General features: G+C 41.2%; 1 protein-coding gene and 1 long non-coding RNA gene across 2 annotated transcripts in view; one reads left to right on the top strand and one right to left on the bottom strand.

The window, feature by feature from the left end:
* Positions 1-27082, bottom strand: LOC120730716 (B-cell receptor CD22-like). The gene is made up of 17 exons (XM_040027179.1): positions 26710-27082; positions 26527-26606; positions 25278-25631; positions 24983-25192; positions 24589-24849; positions 23710-23967; positions 23335-23595; positions 22935-23195; positions 21829-22092; positions 6990-7250; positions 6159-6419; positions 5218-5478; positions 4861-5139; positions 2476-2554; positions 2329-2389; positions 1980-2164; positions 1-74 (listed from the first exon to the last, which is right to left on the bottom strand). The coding sequence occupies exons 2-17, from the start codon at positions 26585-26587 to the stop codon at positions 71-73; spliced, it is 3321 nt and encodes a 1106-aa protein (XP_039883113.1). The 5' UTR covers positions 26588-26606; positions 26710-27082; the 3' UTR covers positions 1-70.
* Positions 18636-27328, top strand: part of LOC120730723 — a 19143-nt gene continuing 10450 nt past the window's right edge. Inside the window, exons 1-2 of the long non-coding RNA XR_005695183.1 lie at positions 18636-18646; positions 23036-23045. This is a non-coding gene — a long non-coding RNA (uncharacterized LOC120730723). The remainder of the gene's footprint in view (positions 18647-23035; positions 23046-27328) is intronic.

Genomic DNA, 27328 nt, shown 5'->3' with positions numbered 1-27328 from the left:
GAATGAGAGAAAGAAAAACCGAGGGGAGAAGAGATAGTGAGAAAGGGGTTGAATAAAAAAATCATCTGGATCACCTGTCGAGAGAAGAAAAAACAAACAAGAGAGCAACATTATAAACACAACACCATCACAATAAACTAGCTAACAGTAAATAACAGTAGATACTAAATATTAAATGTTATTGTGCAGCACACAATGTGCTTTGAAGTAGCAGGCAAGAAAGGTGTAGTTTGTGTCTATGAACAGTGAACACCCGTGTGCACGCCTGTGTGGATCAGCACGCTTGTATTCAAAAGGTTTCTCCATGTAATGATCTGCTAGGGAGTGTGGGGAGCCATAGCTCCGTCCCTCAGGGCATGAAGCAGGTATGGGGGAGATTGAGGCCCCAGAGTACGAGAACCCAAGGACGACCATCAGAGGGGCAACAGTGCCACCCGCCTGGGAAGAGCTGAGGAGAGCCTCAGACGCAGGGTCACCCAGCAGCCAGACAGGGCTGCAGTGACGTGTTTGCGGGCACTGCTGGCAGCCAGCAGTACCAGAGAGGACCGAGCCCCAGGCCCAGAGGAAAGAGGCCTGAGGGCTCCCTAATCCCCGAAGGGGCCCAACTGGGCCACAGTTGTCAGGCCCCGCCAAGCGGCCACCAGGAGTGAGCTGGTACATACATGAGCGCCCAGCCCCAGACGCCAAGAACCACCAACGCACGTCTGAGGGCATCAGCAACCGGCAGGTAGGGGAGATAGGCCTCCATACCTTGGAGGACCTGAGATGTTCCCAGAGAGGCGGTGTCTGATACCTGACCTGACATATAGACATCGACGAACAGGCGCACACAGACACAAATGTGCATTCCCTCATATGCACATAAACAAGTACTCACCCGACATGGAGACAGACACAAATAGACACTGTACACACAATCACACTCCCCAAACATACTCTATACCTCAGGTGCAGGTACCCTTTCTCCAAGAGAGGCAAACCACACCTAGACCCATGAGATGTAACCCTTTTCCCTGGGGTGGACGCAAGCAGACCGCCCCCATATCTGCAGTAGCAGGGACGCCCCGCATCCTGAACCCCAATCGGACGGCCAATACCTCCCAGCCCCGGCGGTCAACAGAGAATGGAGGTGAGTGAAGACCCCAAACCTCCCTCTGCCCGCTCATATGTAGTGTTGCTGCATGCTGTTCTAAAGTGCATTTAAAACATGATGCTTCCTACCAGAGAGCAGCACGGCTCATCCCGAAAACCCTCAGTGTCTATATGCATTTAAAATTGAGGGTAGGGCACCAGCGCCAGAGGTGGGTTTGAATACACAGACCATCCTCTGGACACTGTATAACCCGCCCACCCCCAAAGCCATGTTTATTTCTGATTTAAAACTTGATACTTTAACATGGAATTGGCTTTCAGACTCAACCTCAATGGCTAAGTCTCATGACTATTTATTTTGCCTGGGAAATAATGCAAGGCAAAGTAGACAGGCAAATCAGTCTTATGGTTTGAATGTGTTCAGTGGAATCATAGGCAAATAACTAGGGAGGGAAAAAAAACCCAACATGACTGGACTGAGCGCATCATATTTGATATATGATGCACTACCTCATACAGCAAAATTTTAAACCCTGATCCTCTTGTATGTTTTTGCTTAAGATGAGCAAATTATGAGTAATATGTTACACAAAAACGTTGCACAAATTAAAACTCATCTGCAAAATGACCTTTAATTTCTTTTTTAATTGCCAGAAGATTCAATGAACGCTCCAGTTTTCTAGAAAAAATTTGAATGTTCTGGCAAATTTTTCATTGTTAATGCTTTACAGGGCGAGGAAATCTGATGTGTATATCGTGTGATATTAAATGTTCAAATCTATGAAAACAAAAGAAGAAGTGGTGATGCATGACTGTCCTGCCAAGTTCCTCTCAAAAACAAAACTTTATCCTATATACAGCAATGATAATGTCTATGTGTTGCTTACCTTGGTGCTCTACTGGCACTGGCAAACTTGACAGTAGCATAATGGATTTTGTTTTCCTCTTCTTCTTCTTTCTTGTGCTTCTGGGCCTGAGCTGGGTTGATGTTGGAATAGAGAGGATCTGTCTGCTTCTTAGAAAACTGAATGCTGGCATACTGAAGGTTGCACTTCTGCTCTACTGGTTGCTTCTGTAGACATGACACATTTGTGATTCTCAGTACAACTGTGAGCCTAAGCCTGATGCAGTTCTCATGAATCATCAGTCAGTTTTCTGTAACTGACTACGGTAGCCTTTCAGCTTTAGTCTGCGAAATGTGAAACCACCTTTTGTACATGTATTGATCTTCCTGACCTGTGCACTTGTGCCTGGGCTCTCTGTAGGCTCAGGAAGCTTTCTGGGGATCTGCTTTTTCCTAGTTGGAGGAAGAAATAAAGGTTTAGATTGCTTAAACTAACTGAAAAGCTTTAAGTAAAATAATTTAAATGATATGGTACTCACCATATCGATAATAAAATCCACATGAGTATGACAACAAGAAGAATGCCAATCACTGTTCCAGCAATGATTTTCCACATTTCTGAGTAAGGGGGATAACATGAAAACTCTGTTACATATACTGTTATATATTATGTTTCCAACTTCTGGCACCATAGAATAACAAAGTGTTACTGCCCTTCAGACTAAGTGTAAAGCCAAGTTTCACCTTGTATAACTCATGAATACGTGTACTTTTACAACACTCAATGGAAGAACTGTTTCCTTCCAAAGTAGCTACCTAGTGATAGATCAAATAAATATACATATTTTCAGAACTTAGCTGGAAATCCTACACCTTTGCCCACCTACTTTTCTCCAAACCCTCTCCTCTTTCAGCTTCAGTGTGGGGATTCAAACTGGATTCAGACTGTAACAGCAATGATCAAGTCTGTCATGGTCCTGCGTCTGTGACCCAGGGTTTTGAGTTTTGGGAATGTTTAGCAAGTTTTTTTTTTATCTTTATATTATAGTTCTGTATTTGATATGTATTGTCATTCAGGCTTTTATTATTATATGGCTAAGTTCATATTCCAGGTTTTGGTTCTTTATTGTCATTCCGTTATGCACAGTGTTTGTATTTTATGGTCTTAGGTCTGTACGTTACTGTTATCATGCCTCCCTGTGTTCCATTTAACAAGTTCAGTCTTTCCTGTCTTTATTCACTGGTCCCTGTGTCAAGTCTACGTATCCGAGTCTCAGTGTTTCTGTTTTATTCTAGTCTCCTGCCAGAAAAAAACTTGACCCCTGTTTCAATCCAGGGGCTCAATGTTGACATTGTGGATTATACATAAATAATACATAGACAATATACTGGACTGGGCTAAAAACACTACTGCACTTCACAGGAACGGTCAGGGTCGTCTCTATTTTTTGAGGCAGCTGAGGTCCTTCAACATCTGACAAACAATGCTCAGGATGTTCTACTAGTCTGATGTTGCCACTGCTATCCTCTATGCCTGCTATGCATGCTGGGGGAGCAGATTGAGAGTTGCTGATGCTAAGAGACTCAATATATGGATCCACAAGGCCAGCAATGTTGTGGGGATGGAGCTGGACTGTCTTAAGGTGGTGTCGGAGAGGCGAATGTTCTCCAAGATAAAGACAATGTTAGATAATTCCTCCCACTCACTCCATGACATGCTGGTTAGCCACAGGAGCACGTTCAGTGAGAGACTGAGATTACCAAAAAACACCACTGAATGACACAGGAAATCATTCCTGCCTGTGGCCATGTCCCTGTACAACTCCTCCACCTAATACACCTTATACACTGCAATAGTTACACCCTTTTTGCACATGCTCTTCTTTCTTATTCAGATATTTATTAGTAAGTGACTTATGTGTATGTGTCCCACAGGTCTGGCCCAGATCTGGTATCAAGCTGGCACTGCTGGCTGACTTCTGGCATGATAAGATGTATGTCATCCAGATATGGGCCAGGGCTGGCATAGATGGCACTGTCTGTGTGATGGCATGCCACATCTGGCTCGATATAGCTCACATACTGCAAAGAATGACGGCTCTTTGGTGGCCCAGATCAGGTTTGCCAGAGGTAATCCACACACATGGGCCAGCACAGGACCACCACTGTGTCTGCAACTGGCTTTGTGCTCGCCCATGAGTGGGACACCTCTGGCAAACCAGATCTGGGCCACCAAAGGGCCGTCATTCTTTGTAGTATGTGGGCCATATGTAAGCACATTGTGTGGGCCAGATCGGCACCATACCAATTTTGCTATGTCGGATATATATGTATATATTGTGCTGTTTCTTTTTTCTTGTATTGTCTTTTTGTTACTGTTTTTACTGGAGCACTGTAACCCACATATTTTTCCCTAGGGATCAATAGAGTATTCTGATTCTCATTTTGAAACTTGTGTCAAAAAAGTTCACTGAACTTGGTATGTACAGAATGTTTTCCTTCATTGTGTGGTTGTGTGCATGAACCTAGCACAGTAGGATTTATTTCTAATGGTCACACGAATGTACGTCACAGCACGCAGCTGTGAAAGTTCAACTGGTATGCACAATTACTTCTCGCTTCCACGAATGCCATGCTATAATGGGAAACTGTATTTGCACAGCACAAGCAATAGAAATAAGAGCGTTTCAGACCGCAGCAATCGGCATGCAGCGTCCTATGTGAAAGGGCCTTAAAGCTGTCTTTAAAATACGATGGAGGCTCTGTGGTAGTTTGGGGTGACTTTTCAGCCAGTGTTGTTCAGGATTTTGTCACAGTATTTGGAATTATGAATGCAGACAAGTGTACTCTGATCCACCATGCAATACCATCTGTAAAGCATCTGATTGGCAACAACTTGATTTTCAGTAAGTAAAAGAGCGTACCAGTGCCATTCCCACTTAACCGTACAACAGCCAAGAGAAAGGTCAAGCTATGATGTCCTCTGTTGTTCTGGACTTTACACTGGTAAGCCCCACTGTGTGCAGGACTAAACTTGTCAATGGTGAAGGTTTGTCCATGTGCCTTTGGTGAGTCTTCTTTCTCCTTGTACCAGGTGTAATTAGCTGCTGGGTTAGCATCACTGCTACAGGTCAGAGTCACTGAACTGCCTTCAGCTATCTCTCCAGACGGAGTCACTGACACAGATGGAAGTTTTGGAGCATCTGGGAAATTATACAGATTATTCATTTATATTAGCATGCAAAGTATAGAGAAGCCTTTGGACAATGAAGAATACTTACACTGAACATTTATAAAGACATATGATGAGTTGATCTGTCCATACTGATTCTCTGATTTGCAGAAGTAGTTTCCTCTGTCCTCAGAGCTGATGGAGGTGAAATGATGACTGCCCTCTGGTCCTAGAGGCAGTGCTTTATTCTCCTTGTACCAGGTGTAATTAGCTGCTGGGTTAGCATCACTGCTACAGGTCAGAGTCACTGAACTGCCCTCCACTATCTCAGCAGAGGGACTCACTGACACAGAGGGAAGCTTTGGAGCATCTGGAGGACAGTTTATAAAGCCTTTTATTACACTAACAAATATAGCAAGGCAAATATTTGCTTAGTGTGTGTAACTCATAAAAGCAAATGATGACCCTTAAGCCATGAATCATGTTACAGAATAATGTTCTATTACTTTGTCATAAAGGACAACATATTATTTCTACAAATCCACTGATGTTGTTTTGCCCAATAACTAAATAAACTGAGACTGAGTGTGCCACTTTAATTTGAGGGTAAATTGAAATTGTGGAAATCCTGTACTTTACTGTTTCCACAGTATTTACATAAAATTGATTCCAGCACACTAAATACTCTCCTGCTAAATTTATTCCTGCATAGATTCGCAGACTTGTGTAAAATAGGGGTCTGGTGTGTTAGTTAAATAGTTGTTTTGTAACATTTTTTTCCTACCTTTATGCAGATCAAGCAATAAAGAGGATTTAAGAATATTATTAAACTAAAACCATAGTCTAATTTCATGAATTTCACTATGTGTCTACAGTGAATTAACACAAAAAGAAACTTTGGAGCATCTGAGTGATAACATTTCAAGACACTTCATGATCTCTCAGTAATTACATATTCAGATTATCTAGGGTTAGAGGTAGTGCTAGGGCACAGTTTATCACTAATGATGATTTAGGTATCATAGGGTTAAATTGCACTTTTCTACTTACACTGGACATTTATAAACACACGTGAAGAGTTGATCTGTCCATACTGATTCTCTGACTTGCAGGAGTAGTTTCCTCTGTTCTCAGAGCTGATGGAGGTGAAATGATGACTGCCCTCTGGTCCTCGAGGCAGTGCTTTATTCTCCTTGTACCAGGTGTAGTTAGCTGCTGGGTTAGCATCACTGCTACAGGTCAGAGTCACTGAACTGCCCTCCACTATCTCAGCAGAGGGACTCACTGACACAGAGGGAAGCTTTGGAGCATCTAGAGGAAATATGCTAACATATGTTAACTGTAAATTAGGTCCTACCTGTTGTAGAACTTGATTGTTCTATGTAAAGCACCATATACAATTTTTAAACTTCTGCTCATTTCCTGTACAAGAAGAGCATCAGAAATTAGCTATAAAGAGAGGACTGTGTTAGGGTCACATAACATTAATTAGCTAGGTGAGCCAGGATTGGCTGATCCTGGTTAAGCTGTGGTTGGTTAGTTAACTATGATCATAGAAATCATTTTTTTTCTTTCAACGGGAAACAGATTTCTTACAAAGGCTATTAGAAAAAAGCAAATGGAAGAATAATATAAAATCATATCTGAATAAGATTAAGAGAAGCTGGTCAGGATAATAACATTTCAAATTCAGTCATTCTTCTTGGCAAATTGTCAACAATTTGATTTGGCTGAAACTTAAATCCACTGACAGAGTGAGTTGAATTGCTCATTATGGACTTTAAATTGTTTTAGGTTTTAGGTTAGAGTCATGTGTAAAGTATGCACTGTTCTTTGGTAATTTACAAGAAGAAGGCTCCAAATATCAGCAATTTCACTCACATTTTACATTTATACGAAGATGTTTGGATTTCCTGATTCCCAGCTCATTTTCTGCTGTGCAGTTATAAACTCCAGAGTCAGATGGCCGGATGGACGGGAGGCTGAGCTGTTTTTTAGTGGACAGGGGTGTTTGCCCACCTTCCTTGTACCAGGTGTAATTAGCAGCTGGGTTAGCATCACTGCTACAAATCAGAATCACTGAAATGTTCTCCACTATCTCACCAGATGGACTCACTGTCACAGAGGGAAGCTTTGGAGCATCTGGAGGAACAATAATCATTTGTTTAATAGATAGAAATAAGTATATACACAAAAAGCCGAATGCTTACATAAAATTATAAAAAAAAAATCGAATTGGGGGAAGTTCCTCTTAAAAAAATCCACCCTTTGTGTTAGAGTTTGTCAGTTACACTGCACTTACACAGTGAAGCCGAGCAGTAATCTTCTTGTCCTTTCAAAGCACAGCAGATGCTGTCATTAAACCGAAGGCTGGTTATGTGAGGATTTTCTTCTGTGACCTTCTCTCCATTCTTGAGCCAGACATAAGAAACATCCCTGGTGCAGCTGCTCTTACACTTCAGCTCTGCCTTGGTACAGGACTCATTTACTCTTATTTTGGTCACCTCCACCTGCAGAGCTGGACAAGTGAAAAAAGTCCCAAAATAACACTGGTGTTCATGAAGAAATAAAAATAAAAGATTCACTCATTGTAAATGACTCATTGGCTACGACAAGGGCGTACCCATCCAGGACTACCTAGGAATGTCCACACAAGGTGGCCCTAGAGTAGGTGGCTACTAGGTTAGCCTCAGGATGACAGTCTACACTCAGCCTTCGATCAAGTAATAAAAATTGATGATCAGGTGGTGCGCCCTGAATCTGACATTCCCGTATTTTGTATTGATTATATTGGCAGATTGTATTGAGAGAGTGGCGACACTCTCATGCAGGACAACCACACACAGTTGCTGGTGCATAAAAGCCACCAGGAAATGATTTTTCAGGTGGCTCAATATAACTCGATGGCTGGTGACATGTGTTTTGACAAAACTCTGGAGCAAATAATGTCCCGAATTTATCGTCCGGGCATTCAGGGGAGATGTGTGCCAGTGGTGGGTACCCTGTCTGTCAGCAGGTCATCAAGCGACTTTGTGCCCTTTACCTTTAATGCAGGTCCCTGGGCGCATCGTTCATGTCTTGCACAATCACAGTTTGTAGGTGTTATAATAATAACACACAAACTGTATGAATTACTTGGCATTAAATCTTTCGGGACTAGCGTCTATCACCCTCATATTGATGGGCTGGTGGAGCAGCTGAATAACACCATGATTCGCAGTTTCATTGCTGGTTAGACCCTATGTTGTTTGCTGTGTGGGAGGTGCTCCAAGCCTTCACTGGATTTTCTCCACTTGAGCTACTGTTTGGCAGAATTTTGTAGGGGGTGTTGGACCCGATTAAAGAAAACTGGAGAGAACATCCGAGCCTGGCGAAAGATGAGATTCTATATTTTCTGGACCTAAGAGCAAAGCTGCACACGTTGGCGAGGTTGTCATGAGAAAGAGATGAGTTGGGGCCGGAGGTGCCAAATTCCACCATTCTTGCATTGTGATAACCATCACAGACAGGCCAGAGAGAGGATGTTGCCGCATTGCAACAGCTGTTGGCAGATGTGTTCTCCCCCCTGCCAGCTTTACAAATCTTAAAGAGGGCAGTTTTGAAACCGAGCCTGGCGTGATGGTGCATTTACAGCCCTACAGGTTACCTAAGCATAAAAGGCAAATTGTTCAGAAAGAAATGGCTGAAATGCTGAAACAGAACAGAAGAGTCGCACAGCTTGTGGTTTATACCCATAGTTCTTTTTTAAAGAAAGATTGGTATATATGGTTCTGTGTTGACTAATGCAAAGTGAATGAGGTGTCATGGTTTGATGATTATCCCATGCCACTCCGTACAGTTTGCACCAATTTGTTGCACTTCAATTCATCTTGGTCAGGGGCCCCAGCCACCTTGCGATGCCTCAAAAACTGGGTGCTGTGGCTGCAAGCTGCATGTGCTGTCACCTATTTGGATACTGTTATTATCCACAGTGACACTTGGGTGGAGCATGTGCAGTGGGCTGCTGTGGTCCTGGAGTGCCTGGACCCACAACTTTCCCAAAGAAGTGTGTGGTTGTATGAAGGGAGGTATGGTATCTGGAATACCACTTGGGAGGTGGGCAGGTGCATCTATAGATGGACAAAACTGCAGCAATTGCATCCTGCCCGTGCCCCAAGACCAAAAAGGAGGTTAGGCAGTTCCTGGGGCAAGCTGGAGACTCCCGCCACAGCTTACCAGCTCCTTGACTGACCTCACCTGGAAGGTTGTACCAGATCTGGTCCAGTGGACGCAGGTTAACAAGGCTTTCTGTGGGGAACCCCTACTTCACACACCTAGATGTTCCTGTGTTTTTTTATTCTGCAGACTGATGACTTGGACATGGAGCTGTTTTGCCCCAACTGTTAGGGTGTGTGTGTGTGGGGGGACCGCCCAGTTGTGTAAATCAGGAAACTGTGAGAGTGGAAGGCCAGGTACAGTACTATAGAGAAGGAGATCCTGGCCATCTGGTGGGTGGTCAGCTCTCTTCGCTATTACCTCCTTGGCTGCGCCCTCTGTTTGGATCACACTCCACTGCAGTGGCAGGGTGTGGTTGGTGGCTCTGCTGCAGGGGAGGGGTGGAGCAGCGGGTTCAGGATATGGTTTCAGGGAATGCTGATTATTGCAGCTGGTAAGCATCATCTAATCATGCCTTCCCTACTTCAATAGAGGCAGAAGCCAACTTTGGAATGTGCGAGCAAACTAAAAATAAAATAAGTCAAACTAAACATCTGGGTTGTGCCTGGTCTTTGTGGTCTACACATTGTAAACATAAATATGCTACCTTTTGCAGAAAAAGGGAAAAAAGATTTTTAGATAATTTTACCAGTGACAGACAAAGTGATTCCAGGTATACCAGTATATTTTCCATCAGATTTGTTTGTTATGAAACGGAACCTGTATTCACGGGAATCTGTCCATTTCAAGTCTGCCATTTTCATAGTGCATATTTTCTTAGTACAGTTGTACTGAATCCGATCTTTGTAATCTGAGTTGACTTTGAGGTTCTCGTTGTTTTGAAAACACCAGAATTCTTCTGTAACAGTATACCCTGCAGGATATGTGTAGGTGCATTTCATTTCCACTGTTGATCCATTGGAGGCACATATCTCAGCTGCAGTGTATGTCACTCCCCAGTTAGCCTTATTCTGCACCACTGTAACACAAATCAGAAAAATAACACCAGAGAACAGGATTTAATATGTTGCCAGGTAATGTTTGAGGGACTGGAAACTCAAGCCATGAATTTGCCTTTAATCCAGTATGTGTTGTTATTCCGTATAACAACATTAATGAAGTGTACTCTTTGAATTTGAGTTGTATTGGTGGGAGGATTTTCAATCTACCTCACTTGGGCACTTTTCCAGCAACCAGCTTATCTAACAACTCTGACTTTGTTAACCTATCATAAAATAAGGTTTACAGATGAACACAGATTGCTGTTTACGGAAAAACAATGCCAAAGAAAGAGATATGTACATATGCACAGTGAGGAACATAAGTATTTGAACACTCTGCGATTTTGTAAGTTCTCCCACTTAGAAAGTGCAATACAAATAAATGCTGTAAAAATCATACAATGTGATTTCCTGAATTGTTTTTTAAAAGGTGTCTCTCAAAGTAGGAATGCACCTACAATATGAATTCCAGACCACTCCATGATTTCTAAGTGGGAGAAGTTGCAAAATCACAGGGTGTCCAAATACTTATGTTCCTCACTGTAGTAGACTGCAAATTAAGAAATTAAGAATTTTGGATTAATGTAGATTAATCCAAAATTCCAGGAACAACCAGGGAACTGAACCACAGACGATTGAGCCAGAGAAATTCAAATGCTGAGAGAAACACAGAACAGGCACATACAGATTTAGAGGACACACAGCTACAAGTGTTCTTTTAACAATCAGACAGGGGAAAATGAGACAATAACATACAGTACAGTACATTTTGTCTGCTGGAGACAACAGACAAAACGAGAAATGGCCATGTCTCATGACATTAAACTCAATCAAAAAAACAACCATTATAAAACAGGAAGTGTGACACAAAAGAACAGGGGAAAAGGATTAACGTGACACAAAGGGAAGATAGGAGGATTTGAGACCTGCACTATGATGTGTGTGTGTAATGGTATTTTCCAACGGTTCTGAGATGGATTCTCAGAAATTTAGAACAGTTGCATTTTTTGGTTTGTGGAAACACGCCGTGTTCCTCCACCATATTTGGTTACACTGGCCAGGAAAAATGTTTCCCTTCTGACTAATGCTGATTTACATATGTGGCTAGAGAACAGCCACACATGTTGTATGCCAAAGGTGGAGGAGAAGGGGCGTTGTAGGCATTCATGTGCTCAAATTGGTGCCTACAGTTGATATTGTCTCAGTTACTTAAGCATACAAACCTCCCTTCTCTGGATGCCTGAGAAGGGCAATTTGAATGCCTAAGAGGGAGTAAAACAAAAACAGCTGGTAGCAAGTTACTTTACATCATGCCAGCTAATCTTAGGTTTCACTGTCCAGTTTGATCACTTTGTCACATCGTATGAGAGTTTAGTCACTTTTAGTCACTCCATTTATGCATTGCGTTCAGTCAGAAGTGAATTTCTCTCACTCATTGACTCGTATTGGACTCCTTTCATAAAAGGCACTGCAAGTTTTATAGTTTCACAGCATCTTCCAGATCTGGTCCAACATCAGTAGAACAGAAGTAAAACTGTATTTTTAATCTGTACTGCCACTGTTGTGTATGTCTGACATGCTAAGACACACGCAGAGCAGAGCAGGCTCTATTCACAAATTGGGGGGTTTGTGCATAAAAAAAGAAGTATATTAAAAATAAAAGTTATGCCAAATTACACCTGAATTACACCTGAATGGCGGTGGGGTAACAATAACAGCAACAACTCAGAAACCTGACTCAAGGATGATGTAAAATGGAGGATTTTAAATAAAATGTTAAATACAAAAAGACCATTGGAAAGGAAATAATAAACCAGACCAAGAATTAACATAAAACAAAAAAAGAACACAACTTGAATATACTGTAACATAACAACACTTGACAAAAACATAATAGTGAACAAAAAACTCAAGAGTTCAAGATCAACAAAGCATGCCACAAAGTAATAAGAGAAAGCCAAAAGCTTATTATCAGACAGTTTTTATTATAATCAGTTCTGTGTACTTTGTTTTTACTTTACATAAGGCTACAGATAACATTCTGCAAAAGTCCATAAAAAACTAATAGTGTTTGCTAAGTGTCATGTAACATTTTACCTATTAGGCAAAGGACAACCTGAATGTACTTTCAGCATTTGCTTTGCAATGAGGCCCAAATGAAATTAAAAATTATTAGGTCCAATTCTATGCAGCAGAATAACTAAACCCAGATCTTTCAGGTTCATAAAACGTGTATCCTCACATATTGTAAGGACTAAAACAAAGAAGTAGAGATACTTGAGCATTTTTAGAGTATGAAAAGCATCGTGTAGTCCTACTCTCTTTTTTTTTTTTTCAGGAAGAACATCCCAATTTTATATATAATGATGAGTAAGAAAAAGTATAGGCGAGAGGGAAGCCAGTATATAGAAAATTATCATTATAACACCTACAAACTGAATTGTATATTGTACAGAAAAGAAGTATTAAATTAGAAAAATCTAATTTTTGCTTTCAGTATTTTTCAGGGATTTGAAATTGGGTGTTAAAAATAAGCCTAGTAAATAGGCAGTTTCTATTTTATGACAATTGTTCATTAAAATATATACAGAAAGATGGAAACTGAAAGGTACCATCAGCAGACCATTGGTCACTAGTTTTAAAGCTGTTGTTAATGTATTTTAATATGACCCAGCAGCATCATAACATATGGATGGAGTCACACCATCTTTCAACATAATTGTCTGACATGGGAAACAACAATAAAACTAATATATATATAAATATGTAAACATTACCTTGAACAGAGAAAAAAAGGGCAAAAAGAAGATGGGCGACTGCTGCTGCTGAAGCCATTGCTGCTCCTCTTGCCTCTCTGTCTGTTATGACAGTAACACTCCAGCAGGTGAGTAAAGTGCATGAGAATAAAACAGTCACATAACAACAGGAACAGAGGCTGTTGTGCTCATGAAAAGCATAATTTGCTTTTTAACAACCGTACAACAGCTTATAAAAGCAGCTTCCCTAACGTCCTTCCTTTTCAAAATAGTCATACACAGTTCTCTCTTTTGCATATCAAGCAAGAATGTCTGCTGTGTGATTCAGGGCAGCAGTGCTTTTTTGCTTTTCCAAATTTAAAGGTTAGCTACAAAGAGAAGGAAGAAAGAAACAACATCAAAAACTTACTGTGGTCAAGTCTGAGTTAACTGACAAACTCATCAGCCACACATTCCTTGTTGTAATAGACTGTGACCTCTAAATAAAAACAGCTTTTAAGTTAAACTTTATTCACTGGCTTGCTTTTACTCAAACGTTTAAAATGTCATATCCCAAACAGGGTTCAGTAACTTTTAAGTGGCACTGCAGATATTGTTTCTGTCTTTATTTTTTGTTTTTAATATTGACCATAAAAGGTTTTAGATGGGAGAATTTTTTTAAATTCAAAATAAATTATTGATTTAAAAAAATAAATACGTATTTTTTTTATTTTATTATTATTTTTTTAATAAAAACAATTTAAGGCCCTTTAAGGCCAAAGGCCTGGGAGCTTGAGGGTCCTGTGCATTATCTTAGCTGTTTCTAGGACTGCACTCTTCTGCACAGAAATCTCCAATGTTGTTCCTGGGATCTGCTGGAGCCACTCACCTAGCTTGGGAGTTGGATAATCGGAGCACCTGGTGCTCCGATTATCACTGGGACCACTGTTACCTTCACCCTCCACATCTTCTTGATATTTCTCTGAGCCCTTGGTATTTCTCCAGCTTCTGATGTTCCTTCTTCCTCATGTTCCTGTCATTTAGTATTGCTACATCTATCAGTATGGCCGTCTTCTTCTGCTTGACCACCACCACTGTGTCCAGTTGGTTAGCCACCACCATTTATCTCTGGAAGTCCCACATGATCGTTCAGTCATTCTCCACCACCCTAGAAGGGCTGCAGGGAGCTGGATTGTCTCCGGGGCATCTTTACACAGTCCTGCACCTGGGGTCTTGCCTATTGTGATAGACCCCAGCCTCTATAGATCTTGGGCTCAGAGCTTGTTCCTGTGCTGCCATGATTAGTGCCTCTGTGCTGTCTTTAAGTCCAGCTTTGTCCAGCCACCGGTAGGACATCTGGATGTCAGCCACCTCCACTATCTGCCAGTGGTACATACCGTGCAGGGGCCTGTCCTTCCATGATGGTTCCTCCTCTGCCTTGGGTTTCTGTTGCCTGAAGCATTCACTGAGCACGTGGTTGGTTGGGGCCATCTTCCTGATGTATTCATGGATGTTCATTGCCTCATCCTGGACTGTTTTTAGTGACACTCAACAGTGTCAGTAAAAATTCTTCCTTCTGCTTAGCATGTAGTCTCAGGATGCTGGACTTAGGTTAGGAGCTTCCTCTTTTTTTTTTCATTTCATTTCATTAAAACTTTTTTGATCCCGAAGGAAATTGGTTAAGGCTGCTGGCATTCCAGAGCCATCTTACCATTACAACCACAAATATATTACACAAACATCACAGGCAGAACAATGGACATACACAATATGAGGAAAGAAGAGCAGAAAAAAGAACTCCCCCCAGACTGAGCTCCTAAAGGGAGATCAGTTTGAGAACAAAAAAAAAAAAAACCCACCTCATCACATACACATGATTATCACATTTCACAACATAGAAAGACATAAGCACGTTGGAGGTGTTTTGAAGGGGGAGGGGTGGGGTGACTGTATATTGGTGTCTGAGCGCGCGTGTGTGTGTGTGTGCATATGTGTGTGCATATGTGTGTATCCTGTATCCAACTCGTGAGACAGTCTCCTTTTGCCCAGTTAAGCAAAAGTCAGCAATCCCTAAGCCAACACCGGTGGCCTTGTGGAAGTAGAAGATATAGGGCAGAGAGTCTACACAGTCTTGTAATCTGGGAGAGTATTTGTCCCAGTTTCAGCCTTCGAGCTTCCGGCTGGTGAGGGAAGGCCAAATGAACATAGTGATTGATTGATTGATCGATAGAGAGAGTGTCTGTCACTGGTCCCAATTCTAGAACTGTGAGCTTCTCCATGATTTAGTCCATATTGCATTCAATAATCACAGTCTGATTGCTCGTGGCTCTACCCACCGTCAATCATGCCGGGCAGCCTTGTGGGATTTTGAACAGCTGTAACCGCTTTGTCGATAAGCCAGGGCTGTGCCAGTTCCAATCAGCAGGAACGCTGTTATCAAGGTTCTGAAAAGATTTCTTCAACGTCCTCCATTGAGAGCGTTACTAGGCACGTGATATGCCACTTGTTCTAGCGAAAGATGGTCGTGTATCTGGCAGCAAACGTTCCTGCAGGACGATCAGGCTCCTCCACACCCAGATTTCTCAGGTGTCAAGAAGCGTTTAGAGACCAGTTGATCAAATCCATAATTCCTTGATTTTTAAAGAACAAGGCAAAGAGAGTCTATGACAGTTAGACGAAACTAGACAAAGACAATACAAGCCAAGCAGGAAGATAAGGGAGGGAGAGGAGACAGGAGAAAATGCAACCATCTCTGCCGTAAGCCAAGAGAAGTATGTCAGTCTTGATGCCAGTTGCTCTATCGCTGCCTTTGGTCAGGTTATTATACCAGCAGGGTACCTGATCACGGGCAGGGTGTAGGTGTTAACAGCCCAGAATTTTCTTGCCGTTCAGCTGACTCCTCATGACTTGCCTGACCATCTGTAGATACTTGGTAGTTGCAGCTTTCCTAGCGGCCTCTTCATGATTCCCATTTGTCTGTGGGATCCCCAGGTACTTGCAGCTGTCCTCAGTGTCTGCAATGTTGCCTTCTGGTAGTGCAATCTCCTGGGTTCTAACTACTTTTCCTCTCTTTGTTACCATCTTACTACACTTCTCCAAACCAAACAACATTCTGATGTCATTGCTGGTATCCTGGTGGTGTGGATCAGGAAATCAATGCCCCATTCACTCTTGGCATAACACTTGATGTCATCCATTTGCAGGAGGCGGCTGATTATTGCTCCATTACGTAGTCGGTATCTGTAGCCATCAGAATCAGAATCAGAATACTTTATTAATTCCGAAGGAAATTAGGGTTACTGCAGGCAGCACGCTAATGGCGCATGCACACTTACAAAGGAACCTTCTGACCAACTTTACACAAACATCACATTGGGGAGACATGTCAGAAAGGTAGGCTGATAAGAAAAAAACAACGAAAATACATAACACAAGGTAAGAGGAGGAGAAAAAAAACTCCACTCAGACTGAGCTCCTAGTGGGAGAACAGTTTGATAACAGAAAAAACACCTTAGCACAAAAAGCACATGACAATCAATACACCATAGAAACACATACATATACATATATATATATATATATATATATATATATATATATATATATATATACATATATATATAGGGGTATATATATATTAGGGGTGCAACGATACTCGTATCGATATTGAACCGTTCGATACAGTGCTTTCGGTGTGGTACGCATATGTATCGAACAATACAAAATTTTTAATTTATTTTATCAACTTTTCTTCTGACGATGCTGTCTGTGTTGAGAGCTCAGTGGATTTGTGTTCGACTAAACCGCCTAGGCTGCACTGTCGAGCGCAGATCCACTGAGCGCAGCACAAGCTAGCAAGACAGAAGCTAAGCTCGTTGCAACATGGCAAATTGAGCCTCCCCCACCCTCATTCAGATCTGGCCTTTGAAACTATTTTGGTCTTCATGTGAAGTATGACCCTGAAGGTAAGCGCGTCATGGACAAAAGTAAAACAGTATGTCGGATGTGCCACGCAATGCTCCATTACATGGATGGGAAATAGTGCGTTAGCACAGTTTGCTCGTTAACGTGTTTGCCGTCCAGCCCCACGCATGGGGCGATCCACGGTAGCTTGTTAACAGAGATTTGCCGTGTTGTGGCGTTAACGTCATTTTAACGAGATTAACGCTGACAGCACTAGTGGGAACACAATGAATATGACTGCACATTTACGCCGACATCATCCTCAGTTGTCAGGAGACAACTGAGGAAGCTTCGCCCCAGAAAGGCAGCAGGCCCAGACAAGGTGTGTCCTAGGATGCTAAAGGCGTGTGCTGCTGAACTTGGGGAGCCGCTACAACGAGTCTTCAACCTCAGTCTGCGACTGGGGAGAGTGCCCGCCCTATGGAAGACATCCTGCATCGTCCCGGTCCCCAAAAGGAACCGGCCCAATGAGCTGAACGACTTCCGACCGGTGGCACTGACGTCACATCTTATGAAGACTCTAGAGCGGCTCTTCCTCAACCTCCTCTGACCACAGGTACAACATGCCCAGGACCCACTACAGTTTGCATACAAGGCGGATGTCGGAGTGGAGGATGCCATCCTGTACCTCCTGCATAGAGCCCACTCACACCTGGATGGGGGAAAAGGCACGGTCAGGATCCTGTTTCTTGACTTTTCCAGTGCCTTTAATACCATCCGGCCCTGTATGCTTCAGGAAAAACTGAACAGGATGGAGGTGGACCCCTGCCTGGTCGGCTTGGATCTCCGACTACCTCACCGACAGACCACAGTACGTCAGGCTGAAGGACATCACGTCTGACACTGTGGTCAGCAGCACAGGAGCACCACAGGGAACTGTGCTGTCCCCTCTTCTCTCCACCCTTTACACCTCTGACTTCTGCTACAACTCTGAATTATGCCACATTCAGAAGTTTGCAGATGACACAGCCATCATGGGGTGTATCTGGGATGATCAGGAAGAGGAGTACAGAAGTCTGGTGAGGAACTTTGTCGCATGGAGTCACACAAACCACCTGCAACTCAACACCTCAAAGACTAAGGAACTGGTTGTGGACTTCAGGAGGTCCAGAGACGGTCCACTGCCGGTTCAGATAGAGTGGGAGGAGGTGGAGGTGGTCAACAAGTACAAGTACCTCGGGCTGTGGGTGGACAATAAACTGGACTGGTCATGCAACACAGAGCACCTATATAAAAAAGCCCAAAGCCGACTGTACTTCCTCAGGAGGCTGAGGTCTTTTAACATCTGCAGGAAGCTCCTGAGGATGTTTTACCAGTCAGTGGTTGCTGGAGTACTTTTCTATGCTGTAGTGTGCTGGGGGAGCAGCACAGCAAAGAAGGACTCATCCAGGCTGGAAAAACTGATCAGGAAGGCTGGCTCTGTGGTCGGCATGAAGCTGGACACTCTGGTGACAGTGGCAGAGAAAAGGACACTAAAAAAACTGCTGGACATTATGGACAATGCTGGGCATCCTCTGCACACGGCCATTAACAACCAGAAGAGTCTGTTCAGTGACAGGTTGCTTCTCCCCAAGACAAGAACTAACAGACTTAAAAACTCCTTTGTCCCACACGCCATCAAACTGTTTAACTCCTCTCTGGAGGGGTGAGGGAGGGGAAACAGGAGGACAAAGGAGGGGGGAACAAGCAAGCTGTAGTGCCTCTTCACTTCACTGTGCAATACCTTTTGTGCAATACTTTTGTTAATAGTCAACGGTGCAATAGACCTCAATACTTGAAATGTGCAATTTCACTTGTATTTTTATTTTTATTCCTATTTATTCTATTTATCCCCTTCGTATATCTTATTTATATATGTCTCTATATTTATATATGTGTGTGTTTGTGTGTATATATATATATATATATATATATATATATATATATATATATATATAATATTCTGTAACTGTAACTTCTGTCGGTGCTGTGCTTTTGGAAACCGAATTTCCCAGAGGAACCCACCCGAGTGATTAATAAAGTTTTATCTTATCTTATCTTATCTTATCTTATCCTAGTGCAAAGACAAGTGGAAGCAGACAAAAACAACAAGCACGCATGCTACAAACTTTACCCGAGTCATTTAGACAGCCGTTAGCACATGATTCTTCTTATGGGGACCTGATATGTTTAATATGCTGCTGAGAATTATAGCCCAGAAGAAGCGTATAGGATAGCTTTTCTTTTGGAAAGAGATATTTCTCTGTAATAAACTCTCTTTTCCAAAGATGAGTGATTTCTCGATCAGATAGATTTATTTTTTTATTACTTTGTTGTTTCAGCAACATTAAATTTAAAAACTGTACTTTTGAGTTAAAATATATATTTATAATTTTAATAAATGACAAAATAAAAGAGCATGAACATTTTTTTGTATCAAAAAAATATCAAACCGTGACACCAAAGTATCGAACCGAACCGAACCGTGAATTTTGTGTATTATTGCAGCCCTAGTATATATCTATATATATATATATATATGCTCTGATATGATTTCATTCTAAATTTGCTCACTACTGTTTGAGCCCGACGTGCTCTCCGTGAGGTTTAATTATTGTCACATTTGTGTTAAAATATTGTGTGTAAGCTGATATATTTTTCTCAACTGTGCAGGACAGTTGAGTTTGGCTTTTTATTCTTGTCTGCGGTCTATTAGTTGCAAGACTGACACACTTTGTAGAGTTATATTGGAATGTGAGAAAGGGAATGGAATGTCAATGAGGAGAGAGGGTTAGGATGAACTGAACACTATTTATTCATGAACAGAATTCCTTCAAGCAATCTGGTGACTGGACTCTGATGGCCGGTCAAGGCTGAACAGATTCCCAGCGGTGACAGGAATTAGGCAGGACCCTCCAGAGTCTAGAGGCTGGTGGTGGTGATGAAGATGCAGGCTTGACTGGAGCTCTGAGTAACATGGGAGAGGCAGAGATGGGGCGGAGGTGGGTTGCACGAAGGAGTCTGCAAGGGAGAATGACAGATTAGCAGTGAGATTTTAAGAAACGTGGAGTGGATGGTAATTGGCTTGAAGAAAACAACCAGAGAGATACTTTGACTAGACCTGTGATGTCAGCAATGAGCCTGACAGTGTGGGAAAGTGGAAGGAATGAAAAATGGAAACTAACAACCAAGCACTCTGGAAGCGGACAGATATATGTTTACAGATGTCATCTAAGCTTATTTTACCATAAGTTCTATTTTACGTCTTAGAACATAAAAGCTATTCCACACAAGGTTTTCCAGAAAGCTTCCGGAAACTTTTTACAGAAAGTGAAGCAGCAGCATTTACTTTAAAGCAAGTAATATTTCCTGTCACCTGTTCACTGGTATCCAGTTCCTCTCTAGGCTCAGGCTGCTGCTGCTTTGAGGATCTGTTTTTTCTAGTTGGGATAATGATTAAATGAAAGTGTTAAAGAAATTACAAACTTAGCGAAATGACAATACAATAAATGGCACATAAGTTCCACTCACATGATCCATAGGATGACCGAGTATAAGAGTATAAGACCCAGAAGAATAGCAGGGACTATGACAGCTGTTAATTTCCATGCTCCTAAAAAAAGTGATCAAATGAATTAGGGTGGCACTTTTAAATCCTAATAACTAAGCCTGAACTAAAACGAACCATAACCAAACTCAACCAAATGAATAGAACACACAACTACAGGATCAGATATGAGACAAATCAGATTTAACTTACTTGATACAACAGTCAGCTGTAAGGTGGAGTAATGATGCCCTCTGGTGTTCTGTGCAACACAGTAATAACTCCCACTATGTTCAGGTCTGAAGTCAGTGATGGTAAAGTTCTGTCCAGAAGTTTTAGGTGACTCTTCATCCTCCTTGTACCAGGTGTAATTAGCTGCTGGGTTAGCATCACTGCTACAGGTCAGAGTCACTGAACTGCCCTCCACTATCTCAGCAGAGGGACTCACTGACACAGAGGGAAGCTTTGGAGCATCTGGAGGAGAACACAGAGCAGACCTGTACTTTTAACAATACAGTTTCAACCCACTTTTTCCACACACGATGCATGACAATAATATTGGGAGCTGATTGTGATTGTTAAGTAAACAGGAAAGCTGATGTTGTTCAGGTCATTAGTTCTGTTTCGCTTTGTCTTTCTAATTTTTTTGTAAGCTGTACAAAGTTGCCTCTTGCTTCAGTAACTGCTGTTATGAACTTTACTCATATATTAAAATATATTATTTTAAAATATGAATATTAAAATATTAAAATTATGAGAAAGTGTTACACTCTGTCCTTTGCACTAAGTGGTCACAAAAGCTTTATTTTATTAAGAATTTCTTCCCTGGAAGGCTGTATTTTGCTACCTGTTTGTCTACCTGTCTTGATTTATCAGTGTGTAAATCACCAATTCCATCTGACTTTTTCATATTATAAAATAACTAAAATTACATTAAAATAGAATCACTTTTAAAATGAATTCAGTAATTTGACATCATTTTATTGCTTACTTCCGTGATATGTTGCTCACACAGAAACTCCCTTTTGATCATGTAGTGGAGTAAGCAACAAAGCTGATGGAAGACCAAGTAAAGCAAATGTTAACTTAATTTAAAGCACCAAGTGAAAGTTTTCTACCCTGTTTTCTAAATCTGGGACTCTCCAACATTTTGACCTTAGAATTGAAGAAGCTTCTTGGATGAGGGGTGAAACGTCTTCAAGCAACTTAAAGAAGTCCAGATGCTTTTCTTTCCAAGCTCCTTAGACTACAATGACCTGGATGACTGAGAACCTTCACAGAAATAAGCCTGTTTCACTCACATGTCACATTAATGGAGATGTTGTATGTTGGCGATGAGACCCCCAGCTTGTTCTCAGCTGTACAGTAATATTCCCCAGAGTCAGAGGACTGGATGGAGCTGAAGATGAGCTGTGGTTCTTTAATGAGAGGGGTTTGATTGTTCGTCTTATACCAGGTGTAATTAGCTGCTGGGTTAGCATCACTGCTGCAGGTCAAATTCACTGAACTGCCCTCCACTATCTCACCAGAGGGACTCACTGACATAGAGAGAGGCCTTGGAGCATCTGGTAGAGAAAGAACATAGATTATATGCATGTTATTAGTTTCTGCAAAGGTTTATTATTGATTATTGATCAAATCAAACAAATCTGTGAACCTAATGGTTACACTAGTGTACACTAGTGTTTTCAAGTTGTTTTATGTGTAAACAGAGAGCTAATATGATAATTTAGTTTAAAGTTGCTTAATATTTAAGGTTGTGGCTTGTGTCTATAAAAAAAATGAATGGGGGCTGCCTTGATATAATACAATAATACAAATCTCTGTATGAGACTTGTACACAGCTATCAAGCAAACCATTGATTGGGTAATGTCATCTATCATCTGCCATTCTTAAGCGCTTATCTAACCACTGGAGATGGTCCCAATTCAAACTGGGTAAGAGAACATCATCATCAGAGAGGGAGTACAGCTGTACAGCCCTCACATGCACCCATACCTTCAATTTAGAATTGCCTGTTAACGCAACAAGTGTGTCATTGTACTCTGGGAAAACATGTAAACTCTGCAGGAAGGTCCAAGCTGGGCAAAAGTGCGAACCCAGAACCTCCCTGCAGTGTCTAACAGAACAGAACATAAACTATCTTAGTCACTGAACTGCTACCTCACCACAACACAGAATCATCCCAGACAAATGTATGATCATAAATTGAAGTCAGTGATGATAATGATATTAAAATGTTATTAAAATGTTATATTAAAATAAATTTACTTTATTTAGGTCAGCTGCTGAACTGTAATTATAAAGCAGTTTGAGCTGCAAACTGATAATATTGGCAAATTCATAATGAGATAAAATATTGACAATAACTAGCTGAATGTTGCTTTTAAACACTGTCTGACTTACATGCCACATGGATAGAGATGTATTTAGGCGTGGAAGTATTCACTTTGTTTACAGCTTGGCAGTAATATTCTCCAGAATCAGTGGGCTGTATCGAGATAAAGGAGAGCTGTGGTTCTACAACGAGAGGTGTTTGGCTATTCTCCTTGTACCAGGTGTAGTTAGCTGCTGGGTTAGCATCACTGCTACAGGTCAGATTCACTGAATTGCCCTCCTGGATTTCACCAGAGGGACTGAACAACACAGAGAGAGACTTTGGAGCATCTGAGGGAGAAAAAAAGAGAGGTTAGTATTAGTTCCTGCAAAGACTGAGTTATTCACTAAATCAACTCCATGACTGCTCAACAAGCTGCTCAGTGAGGAGATTTGGATGGTTATGCATAAAGGTGAGTGAAGAACTTACATATCACAACAATAAAGATGGATTCAGATGTCGTCCTCCCCAGGTGGTTCTCAGCTGCACAGACATACTCTCCAGAGTCAAAGGACTGGATGGAGGTGATGGAGAGCTGCCGTTCATTAATGAGAGGTGTCTGATCACCATCCTTGTACCAGAAGTGGTTAGCTGTTGGTTTAGCATCACTGCTACAAGTGAGAGTTACTGAGCTCCCCTCACTGATTTCATTAGAAGGACTCACTGATACTGAGACAAACTTTGGGGGATCTGAGAGAAAGAAAATGATTCAATTTGTTAGTATTTCAGGGAAATAATGAGGAAGTAATGCTCTCAGTGAGAGAGATTTCTGGACTATCTGATGTATAAATTAGTTTCACTCACATTTCACATGAATAGAGATGGTGTCAGATGTCGCCCCCACGCTGTTGTAAGCTCTGCAGCGATACTGTCCAGACTCTGATCGCTGGATTGAGGTGAAGACAAGCTGTGTGTCTACACTTAGAGGTTTATTGTTATTCCCCTTATACCAGGTGTATTTAGCTGCTGGGTTAGCATCACTGCTACAAGTCAGAGTTACTGAATTGCCCTCCACTATCTCACCAGAGGGAGTCACTGACACATTAACAGGTTTTGGAGCATCTGAAGGAGAAGATATGAGGATGAATCAACTTCACGGTGTTTGAATCTAAATCTGTTCCTCATGCAAAAACTTTCAGGTCAACAAATGTGATTTCTGTGATGCAGATATATTCTTTATATCCCACTGGAGATTTCAAATATGATGGCAATTAAAGGGAAATCTTATAACACACAAAGATACATTTGTGTTGTATTGAATGCAGTATGTTGCATAACTATGACTAAAAGCTCTGTAGTTTGTTTTGTGTATGCTCAGTTTGGCAGTGAAAACATTGCTGCCGCTATGTGTTTTGCGTAGATCACTAATGACAGATCATGCCGGAAACAGAAACAAGAAAACCGATGTGAGCAAAAAGCAAAATGAGCTGGTTCCTTTTTTTTTTTTTTAATTCTTATGGTAAATGTTTTGTTGCTTTCATAAAGCATAGAGACATTTGACCAGAAACCCTTCAGTAACTGAATCATTCAGATGAAATATTAATGGGTTGTACAGTAGGTTTACACAGCAATCCACTTTCAATGAATTGAATGTTTAATATTTGATGATAGAAAAACAACTTAGGAGAGATGGAATAAAGTAAATGGGTTCAAGCAAACTGTTATTAAAGTTGATTTACTCACATTTCACGTTAATAAAGATGGACTGAGATGCACTCCTCCCCAGCTCATTCTCAGCTGTGCAGTAATATTCTCCAGAGTCAGAGGGCTGGATAGACGAAAAGTCGAGGACCGTTCCTTCACTGATACGTGTTTGGATGTTTCCCTTGTACCAGCTGTAATTAGCTGCTGGGTTAGCATTAAAGCCACAGTTTAGAGACACTGAAGTTCCTTCCTCTGCTTCAGCAGAAGGATTCACTAAGACATAGTAGAGCTTTGGAGAAACTGGAGGATAAGAGAAAGTTTAAAAAGAGAGCTTTAAACATAAGGTGGTTTTTTTGTTTTTTGTTTTTTTAAATCTTGACATGTTTTGTATGATTTTAGGATTTTTTATAGTGACACTGTGGAGTAAACTCACACACTGCAGCAGAGCGATAACCCTCATGTCCTTTAACAGCACAGGAATAGCTGCTGTCATCACCTCCAACAGAGACTCGCAGAGATGTTTCTTCCTCTATTTTCTGTCCATTTTTGTACCAAACATATGATGGAGGATCAATTACATCACAGCTGCTGTGACACTGCAGCTCTGTGTGGCTTAACAATCTTCTCACCTTCACCTGCAAGTCTGGATTTGTAAGGAAGAAACAAATAATCCTCATTTTAAACTAAACCACCAAACAAAACAGTAGAATTTTCAATGAAAATCTTACCTGTGACAGTCAAAGTGACTCCAGGTGAACCCGTATAACTTCCATCAGGCTGATTTGTTACGAATCTGAACTTGTACTCAGCTGAGTCTCTCTCTCTCAGGTCTGTGATCCTCAGAGTGCAGTCGTTCTCATGAAAGCGGTACTCCGCTCGGCGCGAGTACGGCGCGTATGTTTTCAGATCCAACGGTTCATCCTTGTTTTTTATAAACCAAAGTCTTTTTTGAACTGCAGTATTCATATTGTGACTTGTAGAAGGGTAACTGTATCTGCAGCCTATGTCCACTGTTGATTTTTTCAAGGCGCAGATGTGAGTGGAAGTGTAAGTCACTGACCAACCATTCTGACCCAGTACCGCTGTAACACAGAGCACATCAGACACTACAAACACAATCACAGTGACATTAATAATGGAAACATTTGTACAAAGTGTCTTTAAAATGAAATGCAAGTCATTGAGACAAAGCTTTCTCTATATGAAATTTAATATTTTATTATGCACTTTGACTGCCATGTTATTATTTATGTTCAACACTTTAATAATTAAGTTTTATATTGATGTACACACAACTGTGTGCTTTTCTGTAGTTTTGTATATATTTATAATTGTTTGTTATTTCTCCCTGCTGTCTTACTATTTATATTTTATTCATGCACAGTTGCCATGACAATAAAGGACTATTCTATTTTATTCTGTTCTATTCTAACAAAGAAAAGGTGTTGACTAAGAAGGGCATCTGTAATTTTAACCTAAATTCAGATTTAATGTGCATCTTAATTATTGTTAGCGTGTTAAAATGCTCGTGTTTCAAACAGTTTACTGTGCAATGAGACTGATGATAAGTTTCATAGTAAACTTTATAAAATGCAGAACAGAAGTGCTGCTGCGTTTGCAGATCTCTGAGAGCTGCTTTACTAGAAACCAAAAGGAGAATAGAAATTGAAGAAATTGAAGTGAAGATGTTTGGTTCCTGTTTTGTTTTAGTATAGAGACGCCGTAACTAAATACTTCAAATATACTACTATCAGACCCACTTAGAGTTATTTCAAACAGCAATGCAGTTTTTATGCAGTGATACACAACAGAGACATGTCGAGATAAAAACATCCTGAGATGCTGATGGTGGGAACATTTTAATAATCTGTGGAAATGTCATGATAAACACACTATAACTTTTAATATCACATTATAACTTTAAAACAAATGTCACTCTTTTAGCTTCCTTCATTGTAAAAGTTAGTTATTCAGTACCCAATGCAGTGAGAAGCAGTACAAATACAAATTCAATCCTTGCTGCTGCAGTTGCACTCATGGCTGCTCCTCTCTTCTGTCTGTGTGACAGAAAATTGTATCAGCAAAGAGTTTAAATATTGTATTTTCCAGTCTGCAAAAACACAATAAAAATAAAGATATAAAATAGTAACTTCTACTTACCATAGAAAAAGATGTTGTCTTTAAAAATCATGTCCCTGTTGGGAAGCACAAGACCGAAAAGTAAAACTGCCACACTTCCTTCTTTTTCATGTGATTTTTTCAGCATGAAGCATGAATAAGGATGAAGCCATTACATCTGGGACTGAATGCTGTTGTTTTCAAAACCACATACAGCCCTCTAAATGTGTTATATTAAAGCCTGAGGGACTAATTTTGTGGTGTTTTAATACCAAAAGTAGCACAAGAAGTATGGGGGTGTGCTCATGCAACTAATGGCTAGCTTAATCACATGTGCTCCACCCCCTTGTGTCATAGGTCGAATGTAATCATTGAGACACGCCTCCGGTCCCTCTGTTTCCCCACCTTTTTCCAACAGTGTCAGCACCATTTTTAATTTTTTGATTCGCATCATACTGTTTATGAAGAAGAAGGATAACTGTGGAGGAGCACTAAAGGTGTAGGTGCTAAAGCTGATAAATCCATCCATTTTCCTCTAGTTATCTGAGGTCGGCATGTGGGGTCAGCAGCCTCAGCAGAGAAACCCAGGCCTCCTTCTCCCCAGACACCTCCTCCAGCTTATCAGCCGGAGGCCACCACCTGATGAAGCCAACAGTAACAC

This window comes from Simochromis diagramma, unplaced genomic scaffold, assembly GCF_900408965.1.
Source record: "Simochromis diagramma unplaced genomic scaffold, fSimDia1.1 OVJJ01000362.1, whole genome shotgun sequence".
NCBI lineage: Eukaryota > Metazoa > Chordata > Actinopteri > Cichliformes > Cichlidae > Simochromis > Simochromis diagramma.
This window is presented reverse-complemented; position numbering and strand designations above follow the sequence as displayed.